This window comes from Pteropus vampyrus, unplaced genomic scaffold, assembly GCF_000151845.1.
Source record: "Pteropus vampyrus isolate Shadow unplaced genomic scaffold, Pvam_2.0 Scaffold69, whole genome shotgun sequence".
Taxonomy (NCBI): domain Eukaryota; kingdom Metazoa; phylum Chordata; class Mammalia; order Chiroptera; family Pteropodidae; genus Pteropus; species Pteropus vampyrus.
The window spans coordinates 6,341,559-6,354,016 of record NW_011888850.1 but is presented as its reverse complement, the minus strand read 5'-3'; the positions used below and the strand labels follow the sequence as shown (position 1 = coordinate 6,354,016).

Genomic DNA, 12,458 nt, shown 5'->3' with positions numbered 1-12,458 from the left:
AAAAACTGGTATGTTAACCAGTATTTTGATAAATAATAGGAACAAAATTGAGTTTCCTTCAGTCACTTTCAGAAGGATTTTATCTGAGGCTCAGCAGAGAATTGGCTGCCTGATAGGCCAGTTTTTCTTTTTCTGTAAAGGAGATAATTGCAGGAGTCCTGGCCACGTTTGTGTGAATAATAGTAATGAAAATTTGTGTACACCTTCAGTAACTCTGAATTAGGCAGACTGCAAAAAAAAAAAAGTAAAAAAAGATATCAGAGAATAACTATAATATTACTAAAATAAGAGTTTGCCAGTTTTGAAATTTTATTGTCAGGACATAGAAGTAGAGCCAATTTTTTTTTCTTTAAAATAAAATCCCCAAATTGGTAGTGTCCCCTGGGTTTATCTTTAAAAAATCATTTTTGTGATCATATAAATACTTACAAGAAAATTGGAAATTAAAGGAAAATATGAAAAAAACAAAGAATTCAATGGTGAGGCTACCGCTATTAGTATTTTGGGCACATTTCCTTCTAGTTTTTTTCTATGCGTATTTTTACCTAGTAAGAATTTATTTTGGACTCTCTTCCCAAACCATTTTTCTCATTCAATTAAAAACTCTCTATAAACATATTTTTAATGATTTTATAGTATTCTACCATATAAATCTATCATAAAATTTTAGCCATTTTTTCTGATGCAGGACAATTATGTTTTAGTCAGTTTTTCACCTATGTAAATATCTCTGTGATGAACACTTTTCTGCATAAATCTTGCCATATTCCCCACCATTTTCTTAGAGTAGAAACATAGGAATAAAATTACGTGTTAATCCCTTCATCTCCACCTAATGAGCTGTCTCCCACCATCACAACTTCTTTGAAAAGTTGTCCATATGCACTGGCTCCACCTATAATATAAAACGGGCTTAAAAACCTTCAGTGGCTTTAGTGTTTATTATGGGCTAGACACTAAAATCCTTGCCTTGGCCTTCAGGGCCCAATGCGGACCGGCCTGCTGACCTGCCTCCTGACCGGCCCCAGCCTCTGCCCGCTCTCTCTCTGGCCTCAGTCACACTGGCTTTTTCCTTCTGTGGCTCCGCCCCCTTCCTCCCCGCACAGGGCCTTCAAACCTGCGTTATCATCTCTCTGAAACAGTCTTCCTCCCCGTGCATCTGTCCTTTGTGGAGCAGGGGGTGAGATAACTGCTTAGAGGAGGTGGTTGAAGGTTTGAAGAGAAGGGAAGGTGTCAAAAGCTCATTTAGGAGTTAAAGAGAGGGACTGACCCGAGAAGCACAGCGGGACTCCCAGGTGGCCGTGAGGGCCCCTTCGCGCTGTGTTCAGAGTTGGGAATATGAGATATGCTTCAAAGGAAATAGACTCGGCGGGCAGAGCTCTGTCACCTTTAGCTTCTGGAGAGAAGGGCTTGCTTAAACGCGGTCTACCTGTCGAGTTCACTAGCGGCTTCCTAATACTTGTTTTCTTCAGGCTTCTGGAAGCATCCTGCCTCCTCCTTGCTAATTCAGTTTATATGGATGATAGCATGTTTTGTCGTTAGACTAAGCAGAGGACTTCACAAATAAGTACTTCCGGGATCCCTGGAAGCCATAATATAAAAATCTTCATTTCTGGGTTTATTGGGAAATTGTAATGCTGCTCTGTGCAATGGGATTTCTACTACCCGTGTGTGACTATTTAAATTTAAACTAAAGTTTGTAATAAAATTAAAAATTCAGTTCTTTAATCACACTTACTACATTTCAGTAGCCTCATGAAGCTAGTGACCACCATATTGGACAGTGGAGATAGAACAGTTCCGTCATTATAGAAAGCTCTTTTGGACAGCTCTAGTCTGGAAAGCAGAAAACGATCCAGCCGACTCATCTCTGAGGCTTCAGTGTGTAGAACTGTGGTCCAGGAAAAATAAATGGACAATTAGCCTCGGCTAGTTTGCTGCTGCTTGCGATACACAGTTTGCTGGTTCAACTAGCAGTAAAAAAAGAAAAGAAATTCTCCCTTCTGGCATTCCCAGTCATTCACAGAATTCACGGAAGAGCCAGCCTCTCTGAGCCACATCCCCCTGGGCCTCACCATGGTCGGCCGACCCAGAAGATTTGCTGACCAAGCAAATGTCCAGGCGGAAGAAGAGGTTCTTAACAAAAACCCCGTGGGTTTTATTTATTTTCTATAGATACATCTCATAAATGCAAGACCAGTGGGTTCCTAGTATTTTTAAAGATCAAAGAAAGTAAAGTCTGCTCACAGATGAGACATCAGCACTTTTGTAATGTCCCTGCCTTCATATTGCTTAGACTTTAGAGGGAAAGACTCAGTATTGATTGTTGGTAATCAAATAATCACACAGATATTTCAGATTTGATTGTTTATATAGTACGGTGACGTAAATTTAGGTGGCATTTGAGCTGGTCCACGAAGGAGCAGGAGTTAACTAGGCAGATGGTTTTGGTGTCGTTGGTTTTAGGAGCAGGGACAGGAATATCAAGAAAGAGAGCTCAGCCTGTGCAAAGGCCCTGGGAGTCCTGGAGGAGCTGGAAAGGCCTGTGTGCTGGAGCTGGGAGAGTGGAGGTGCGAGTGGCAGATGAGGCTCGGGAAGGGGCATGAGCTTGATCAGATTTTAGTCTTTGTTCTAAGAGCTGTGGGAAGCCTATAAAGGATTTGAAGCAGGAATGACATGAAAAAAAAAAATCTTCCTTTTAAAGCGATCCCTTTTGCTTCAGTGTGGACAGTGTTTTGGAGGGGGAATACTAGCTGTTAGGGACTAATCTTTTAGGATGCTGCTGCAGTGGTCCAGCCTAGAGATGATGGTGCTTGGGGAAGGGTGGTGGTAGTAGAGGTGGAGAGAAGTAGATAGTTTCCGTACAGATTTGGGAGATCCAACCTACTGGATTGGTAATATGTTAGATAATGGAGAAGCAGATGGTAAGGATAGTTCCTGAGTTCTGGACGCTCCAGTGGGACAGGCGGTGGAGCTGGCCACTGGGATAGGGAACCCTGGAAAGGGACCAAGTTTGGGGAAGAAGATGATGAAATCAATGTTGGATATCTGGTAAGCAGTTGGGTCTATGGGTTCAGAGCTCAATGTGTAGGTCACTGGCACTTAAGTGACAAGGGAGGCTCTGGCTGTGGATGAATTTTCCCAGAGGGAAAAGGGCATTAACTGAGGAAAGAAGGAGCAAGCAGTGAGGATGCTCAATGGCCAAGTAGACCAGGAGCAGCTGGAGAGGTGGGAGGGAAACCGAAAGATGCTTGAGTGTTGTGTTTTTGAGGTAGAGTCAAAATATATGCATAACAGAGGGAGTATCTTTCCATTTAAATCTAGACCCAGTTCCATCACCGCCCCCAAATCTGTTATATGGCAGCCATGCATCTCTGAGGCACTTCTGTAGGGCACGGTTACAAGGTATATGTATTTATTTTTCTATTACAGTGACAGATTGCAGTGTGCGTGTGTTTCCTGCTGGGAACAATAACCTGCTTTCCCTTCTCCTCCATCATTGATTGCACTTTTGGCTGCCACGCAGTTTGTTGCAAATCCGACCTTGTTTAATCCCACGGAATACTAAACAGTATCTGGTCTCGGGGGTGCTGTAATTCTACTCCAGGTGCCCCACCTTCATTTGCCAGCTGGGATCTCTTAATGAGCTGGCTGCACACAGTTCAATACTAAAACTATTTTAGCTGGTGAAATATGTTTGAAGAATTCACTGTTGGAATGTTCCACGTTAGGCCTGCTTCCATTCCCTGTCTGGCGATCTCTCCCTTTGCAGGATGCCTGTGGCTCCTCCAAGTTGCTGTTTGGTGGCCTTCCCGCCGCGTGCTAAGGACGGTCTGGTGGTGTTTGGGAAAAATTCAGCTCGGCCCAGGGATGAAGTGCAGGAGGTTGTGTATTTCTCGGCGGCCAATCACGAACCCGAGAGCAAGGTGGAGGTAAGTGATGCATTACAATCGCTCGATTAGCAGTTATTCCGTTTCCTTGGCTTTGCCCAGCATCCCTTAACTTCTTTCGTGGAAGCCTGCTCACTCGTCAGAGCTGTCATGTCGACCCTATTGATTCCCATTTTCATTAGGTTCGCTCGTAGCCTTAAATATAGAGTCATATAGAGAATTCTGTGTTTGTTGCCGTGGCCCTTATTTTATAAAGTACAATATTTGTGCGGTTCCAAGTCAGATCTACAAAACAAAGTACAGGCGTACCTTGGAGATATCGGAGATTCAGTTCCAGACCAGTGCAATAAAGCAGAGATATAAGAAAGCGAGTCGTAATCTTTTTGATGGTGAAGGGTCTTGCCTTCAATTTGTAAAAAACTCAACATCTGTTGGGTACGAGACTGATTGGGGTGATCACTTTGTAAGCTATATAAATGTCTAATTGCTGTTGTGCACCTGAAACTAATATGATATTGAATGTCAACTGTCATTGGAAAACTCCCCACGATATCTGTGAAGCACAATAGAGTGAAGCGTAATGAGACAGACGAGGCCTGTGTATTCGTAGATGCCTCGCTTTTATTTTTGTCTTCTCTACTCCATTGCCTTTTTTTCCTATAGGTAACTATGCTTGGGAAGTTTTTTGGTTTATTCTTTCATTAAACATTATATAGATATGTAATAAACCACACACACACACACACACACACACACACACACATGCATGTGCATATTCATCCCAAGCCCTTTCTTCCTTTCTCAGATGAATAATAGCATGCCATATACACTCTTTGGTGTTTTCAACTAGAAGCATATCTCGGAGACCACGCCATGTGGTATGTAGAGATATTCGTCATTCCTCGTCAAGAGCTGCATGGTGTTCCAGTCTATGGGTGTATCATAGTTCGGTCAGTCCCATACTGCTGGACATTTGGGTTGTTTTCTACTCTTTCTCTATTGCAAATTGTGCTGAAGCGAATGACAATCTTATGCATCTGCCACAGTGTCTGGCCTTGGTTTATATATTTTTATATTAAAAAAATTATCCGTCAATTTCTATTTTGAGTGCTTGAATGAAAAGTTTTTGTTAGTATGTTTGGGAGGATTGGTGCCTAGAAACGGGATTGCTGGGTCACCAGGTAAATGAGTATGTAATTTTGTTAGATGTTATCACATTTCCTTCTGTAGGTGGTATATTTGGCATTGTGTGATGTTGTATGTGCACCAGCAATGTGTGACAATGCCTGTTTCTCCATATTCCCAGTGTGTTGTCAGACTTTCATGACAACTCTTTTATGTTAATTTTATATTCCACGATTTTACTACAATTATTTTATTGGTGTGTCAACCCATATCCTTGACGCTTTTGGGTTTTCCAGTTATAGTGTTATAACGCCTACAAATAAAGATTGATTATTTTAACACTTCTAATGATTTTCTTTTCTAATTGGGTTCTAGCTGGGATTCAGTGTTAACACAAGTAGAGATATGGGTCTCTTTGTCTCTGTTCCTGAACTGAACGAGGCAGCCTCTTGTGATTCCCTATTAACATGCTGGCTTTGGGACTGAGATCTAGTAGCTTTCTCATGTTGAAAGGTACACATCAATTTCTATTTTGAATGCTTTAAAAGAAAGCCCTACGGAATAAGTGTTGAATTTTGTTAAAGGTCTTTTCAGCCACTCAGTAGCCACCTCGGCGGCTGTGGTGTTGCAGCGCTTGTCTTCAGGTCACCTATATTTCACTTAACAGTGGCCCCAAAGCACAAGAGTAGTGATGCTGGCAATGCAGACATGTGTCCAAGAGAAGTCGCAAAATGTGCTTCCTTTAGGTGAAATGGTGCAAGTTCTTGACTCAATAAAGTTTTTTTTTTTATCATCTCACATCATCAGCATAAGGGTGACAATACAATTAAGATACTTGGAGAGAGAGAGAGAGAGAGAGACCGCATTCACGTGACTTTCATTATAATATATTGTTACAATCGTTCTATTTTATTATTAGTTATCGTTCATCTTTTACTGTGCCTAATTTATAAATTAAACTTTATCATAGGTCTGTTATATATAGGAAAAAAACAAGATATATATATAGGGTTTGGTACTATTTGCGGTTTTAGGATTCCACTTGGGGGTCTTGGAATGTCTCCCCCACAGGTAAGGGGATCTACTATGTCTGAAATAAATACATTAGAAAAATCTGATTTCTTTTTTGGAGCATAGGCTAAAGAAATTAATATTTTAGTCTCATGGTCACAATTGTTTCAGGGAATAGAATAGATTCTTTTTACTAATTAACTCATGGTGTATTATTACTCAAATACGCTATAGGTCGAGATAGCTCCCCTGCATAAGTGCAGCTTGATCCATACCAGAATTCGCCTCTCAGGCGGCCCTGACCTCTTTTCTGGGTTGCGTATCTGTGTTTTGAGCTGCCCTGTACATTTCCACGTTCACATTCTGCAAGTAAAATAACCTCACAGGTCAGAAGCCTGATTCATTTTTCCCATCTCGTTTGCTCCTTTTCCTCTAATAGCATCCTCGTCTGCCACATAGTTTAATCTAGAAACCAAAAGAAACATCGACCCTCGTTTTCCGACGCGTCCCTTTATGCCCTGGGGACATCCCCGGGGACAGCCGTCACTGAGTCCTGCTGCTGCTTCTCCTGTGTCCCGCCCCCACCTCCTTCCGCTGCCCCCATCTCATGCATCCCACCCCCCTCTCCCTTCCATAATCAGCTTATTGGTGCCCCAGTCTCTCCTGGATTCTCATCCCTGCGGTCACCAGATTTTTTCCCCTCTAAAACACAGCTCTGTCACATGTTTAAAAACGTTGGGTTGTGTTTATAGGATGCAAATCCAGGCTGCTTTGTATGCCATTCACAGCTCTTCCCAACAGGCACCCTGCTCACTTTTCCTTTCTTTTCTCTTTCATATTAATAGATTTTATTTTTTAGAGCAGTTTTAGGTTTACAGAAAAATGAACAGAAAGTACAAGAATTCCTAAATATAACCCGTTACCACCCCCACCCCCGCCCCCCCGTTTCCCTTCTTGTGAACATCATGCGTTCGTGCAGAACTTTGGTTATAACTGGCGAGCCGGTATCGACACCTTCTTACCGGCTAAAGCCCATGGTTTACATTAGGGCTCACTCTTGGTGTTGCACATCCGACGGGTGTGGGCAAATGCATAATGACATGGGTCCACCATGACAGTATCATACGGAGTAGTTTCACTGCCCTAAAAATCCCCTGTGCTCTGCCTGTTTAGCTCTCTTTCCCCTAAGCCCTGGCAACCACTCATCTTTTCGCTCTCTCTGTAGTTTTGTCTTTCCTAGAATGTCATGTCGTTGGAATCACAGAGTACGCAGCTTTTTCAAATTGGCTTCTTCCATTTAGTAAGATGCATTTCAGGTTCCTTCGTGTCCTTTCCAGGCTTGGTAGTACATTTTCTTTAAGCGTTAGATAATAATTCCATTTTCTGGATGCACCATAGTTTATTTTGCCATTCGCCTATTGAAGGACATGTTGGTGGCATCCAAGTTTTGGCAGTTAAGAATAAAGTTGCTATAAACATTTGTGTGCAGGTTTTTATATGGACATAAATTTACAACTAATTTGGGTGAAGATACTTTCTAATTAATTTTACATTTTGAATAGGTAATATACTGTTGTGGTTCAAAGAGGGATACTAAAAAGATACTAAAATGGTTTACAGTGAGAAACCTTACTCCCCCCTATTCCTAACTACTCTGACTCTCATCTTATGTAACCCATTCTAATAATTTCTTGCACATCCTCTCAGTGTTTTATGCAAATAAATACAAATACTGAGCCTTCTTTTCTTTTTTTTTCATTAAAGTAGCACATTATATACACTATTCCAAAACTTGATTTTTAAATATATAATTTCAAACTTACAGAAAAAGTCTGCAATTTGCTTTTCTGGTTTAATAACACTTTGTAAAGATTTTCTATATCTGTACATAGAGATTATAAGTTTTACAGCTGATAGTAGTTCATCGTGGAGATATTCCATAATTTACTTACTTATCAGTCTGCTACTGGTGGACACTAGTCTAGGAAGGAAAGCCACAGAGAACGTTGCACATAAGTCATTTCGTGCATGTGTGGGTATAGCCATGGATCTACTTCCAGATGCAGGATCACTGGGTCATAGAGTAGTTTTTCTGGTGATTGACCTCCAGAAGCATTGTACAATTCCCTGCTTACTTTTCTATCCTCGTTATTAGTTTTTCTCTCCCAGTTTACACTGTCGGTCCCAGCTACACTGAGCTGCTTGCCATTTCTTGAATAAACACACTTGTATTTCTCTGTGCTTTTGCTTTTTCTATCTTTTGCTGAGAGTGTCCTTCCTCTCCCCTACTTGGTAGACTCCTATGCATCCTTCGAGGCCCCAGCACGAATATGCCCTCCTCCCTCTAGCCTGCCCCTCTTCTGTGAGCATGTAGCACTTTGTGCATATTCTGCCATTACAAATCAATTGAAATTTACAATCACCTGAAATGAGGGTGATGAGTTTTGGTCTGGGAGGCGGGATCCTGGGTTCCAGTCTTGCTGGCCCCATTTACTGCATCTTGGGTCTTTGAGACTCAGTTTCTTCATTGGCCATACGGAGATCATAATGTCCACTGTGTCTGCCTTCCAGGGTTTTTTTTGTGAAGCACATGTGAGCTGACATGTGAAAGCACCACGTAAACTCTAAGGAGAACATTGTGCAGAGAGGAACTTGTTCTTTTTTAAAAAGAAGAATTGACTAGCTTTGAGAGATTCTGTGATTCCAGGTCTCAGTTCGCAAACTCCTGTCTTTAGCACGTGCTTTTGAATCTACTTTTCAAATTTATGCTTATGCCTTCAATTCCCTTATAGTTACACACCTGTAACTTGTTCCAAGTATAGAATGATGGCTTCTTTTCCGTATTTGGGCTTAGGAGCCACCATGACTGTCATGTAACTTTCATAAAAGCACTCACTAACATATTGAAATTATTATATTTTAACTATGAAGAGTGGGAACTTCCCATAAAAACCCAATCTATTTTTCAACCATTTCATGACATTTTCAACATACAGATTCTGGTGGTTTCCCTAGAAATGTCATTCTTGAGGGCCGATGTCCCAGGAACTCATTTTCTGAGAATAACCATGTGTAAAAAGTCATCCTGATTGCTCATTTACTCACCCACCCACCCCTCCAGCTGGTCCATCCTTCTAGGCGGTCTTCCCTTCCAGTTTGTCCGCTTACCCACCCCTTCACCCTTCCCTCAGTCTATCCACCTGTCTGCCTATCTGTCTATCATCTACTGTATGTCAAGTTCACTTTGCTTGAGACTGCAAGAATAATAAATAGGGTTCTCCAGCACAGAGCACTTTATTTTATGTTCTTTAGACTTTCTCGGGTGGATTCTGGGTTTTTAACAACTTCTTTTGGTTGCAGAGTAGGATGGATAAATATGTATCTATTTGTGAAAGCCCCTTGGTCCTTTCTGAGGATGCCATACCTCTGTGCTTCACAGGACTCCTCTCAACTTGACCTGAGCTCCGCTCCTCCCTATAGGGAGGCTTGTTGAGGAAGCGAACGAGTAATTTCCTGGGTGATGATGATGATGGTGATGATGATGATATGTGTGCATTCCCCTGGGTGGATATAAGTCTATTCTTATATGGTTGAACTTTCTATTTGGGGGAAAAAAAATGGATCCAACATTAGAATACCGCGTTCCAGAAAAACAATAGATTTCAACTAAGATTTATATGGCACCCAAGGGAATGATTGTACCATAATTTGTGAGGACAGAATTCTTGACAGCCAAGTCAGGTTTGACACATAATGTTTTTTTTGAAAGAGTCTCTCGTTATTATATAATAAATCTCATTTCCATTATTTTCCTCTTTTAAAGTTTAAAGTTTTCATTTTATTTGAAAGTTCGTTTTAATTTATTTCTGTTTCTCACGGCATGAGGTTCTGTGTGGGATCGGTATCCTAGGGTGAGGTTATACAATGTTCATGATTCGGGGCCGGCTTTTGGTGGATCGTTCCTCTTTTCTTCTCCAATGAAAATACTTGAAAAGAATAAAACATGACCAATTAACGACAGCGGCGGCATTGTTAGTGTAATTGTCCAGATCACGGCTTTATTTGTGGTGTGTGGGGGCATGCACGTGTAGGGGGATCTGAATTTTAATTCTGAAGATTATTCCTTCCGGTAGGAAGCACAAGTCATTCTGGAACAAAGGATGCTAAGCAAAGCTCCGTGACTGCGGCTCGTCCACTCTTCCCGTCTGTTTTTGCTGTTGTTGTTTGTTCTCTTCTCTTCATTCCCAGGAGCAGAGGACCCCAGCCTTGTGTGGACTCAGAAGCATCTCCCTCTCCCCACGGGCGAGTGGCTCAGCAGGGGTCTTCCTTCTGCCATGTCCCCTTTTCCAAATTTATTTCTGAGCCCAGGTCTTTGCATAGCCCGTCTTCAAAGATCTTACAGCTTCAAGAAAATAAAAAGCAGTTCTTCAGAAATGTTGCTGACATCTTCTTTTGTTTTTATTTAGACCTACTATGAACCTTCGGGGCACATTTTCAAAACCAGCCACGTAGCAGGCATGACGCTGGGCTAAAAAATTTTTTTTTTAAACCCAACCTAGTAACCAACCAACCAACGACTCTCAGTGACAATTAGCAATGCTGCTTTAGACTTGCAAATTTTCTAAGACTAAAAATATTTCTCTGAAGCATCCCATTTTCCCTGCTTTTTTTCCCCCCACCCTACGAAGTCCGGCTGACTCATCAACTCATTTCACAGCGGTTTTCGCTGGCGGTGCCAGGGTTGTGTTCAGTAGGGAAGGCACAATGGTTGCGTTTCATTAACTGAAATGTCTCTTGTGTGAGTGTCTATTCTTCCTTTCACTGGGTGAGATCCAGAAATACTGTGCGTTGGAATGAGCAAGGGGTGGGCGACAGCACGAAGCTGATTTTGCTCTTTCATTTCTTGACACGATCACACAAAATAATAGAGGGCTCGCTCTGCAGAACAACTGTCTTTTGTCTTTGTCTCGAGGGTCTTGTCAAGGTTCATCTTTTCACCTTCCGACCTGGCATGTGTCCCCAGGAGCCACCTGAGAGAGTAGCAAGCTCAATCAGGCAATACTTTGAAAACCTCGACGACTCGTGTTAGGCAGGGCTGGCATTTAGAAGTGTGCCTCACCGCACGCTCCGCTCTGGGCGTTCTTTTATAGTTATGTGGCCTTGGCACCAGAAGTCACACTAGCTGACATTTGTTTTATTAAAGGCTGGTTAGGAGTGGACGTGAGGCAGTACGACAATTTGCTCATCCCTTTCACAGCTTAATAACCAAAGCCGAGGCCAGAACTACCCCTGTAAAGACCTAAAGCGGTAAATATTTTATTTTTTCTTTTCCTTGTCTAGTAGAAATTTGGCTAGGAATTTTGACTTAGAGAGCTAAATTTTTTTTTACTGCACTGAAAGATTTCAGTTGCTTTTTGGATTTTTTTTTTTTTCCCCAGTGAGACCTTCTTGGCTACCTCAAATCCCACTTATTCTCTGCCTCATTAATAATGTGGCAAATGTGAAGGTCATTGAATTCTATTTTAAAAACCGACTGCCTGTGGTGTTCATGTTCTAGACGGCTGACTTTACAAAATTTAGCTAATTATAACACGTGTAAATGTTCCTTCTTGGCGAGGTTTGCTCCCAAAGTGGGATTTTAAATAACCCGTCTATATGAGATAAGCGTGTCCATCCTCCTCATTCTCTCCCAGACCCAGGTGTGATTTGTCAGATTTCAAACACAGTGGAGCGTGTGTGAATTGCAGCCACAGGAGGGTCTGTGTCAGGCCCTGGCTTCTACGGTTCCATGACAAAGGTGCCTGGAGGAGCGTGTGTTGCGGGCTCACCAAGGCTTAGGTGCCTGACTGCCCGTCTTCCCTTCTACCTCGCTCTGCTCTGTAGCGTGTGAGGGGGATTTGGTGCATTGGTTTTCAGCCCAGTGCTTCGGAGGCACTGAGCTGGCCCTTCTGGAAAGATCTTCGTCCTTCTGCTCATTCTGAGTTTGGCCTGAAAAGTGTCAAGCTGGCTGCGTGTATTTTGAAGTCTCACGAAGACCATATGGTTTTTCTGATTCAATTTTAACATTTTTATCAGTCGGTACTTACTGGGCTCTTGGCAGTCCTGTGACTCAATGACATCACAGTAGTTCCCCTAAGTGTCACAGTGGGGGACCTCCCTGCACCATGACACACCTTTAATGTCCCCCATCGGTCTCTTTTCAGGCTCTTACCTCTGGAATACCTTGACATCTGGCCCTTTTTCAAGGTCAACTAAAGTGTCACCCACTTGTAAAACCTCTGACCACTTGGATGTGTTATGTGTTATGATTTCCTTTGAATCTGTTATGCTCTCTCTGATCTTGGTTACTCGTTCATTTATTCATTCATTAAAAAAAAAAAGGTTTACTGATGTGATTATGTACCAGACTTGGGGTATATCAGTGAACCGAAC

At 42.1% G+C, this 12,458-nt stretch overlaps 1 protein-coding gene across 3 annotated transcripts in view; it reads left to right on the top strand.

Annotated features, from left to right (window-relative positions):
* SCRN1 (secernin 1) overlaps positions 1–12,458 on the top strand; it is a 63,981-nt gene that overhangs the window by 16,030 nt on the left and 35,493 nt on the right. For all 3 annotated transcript variants that reach the window (XM_011361712.2, XM_023531522.1, XM_011361710.2), the window contains exon 2: positions 3,773–3,932. In XM_011361712.2, the coding sequence (XP_011360014.1) occupies positions 3,774–3,932 (159 nt within the window). In that variant the 5' untranslated portion in view covers position 3,773. The remainder of the gene's footprint in view (positions 1–3,772; positions 3,933–12,458) is intronic.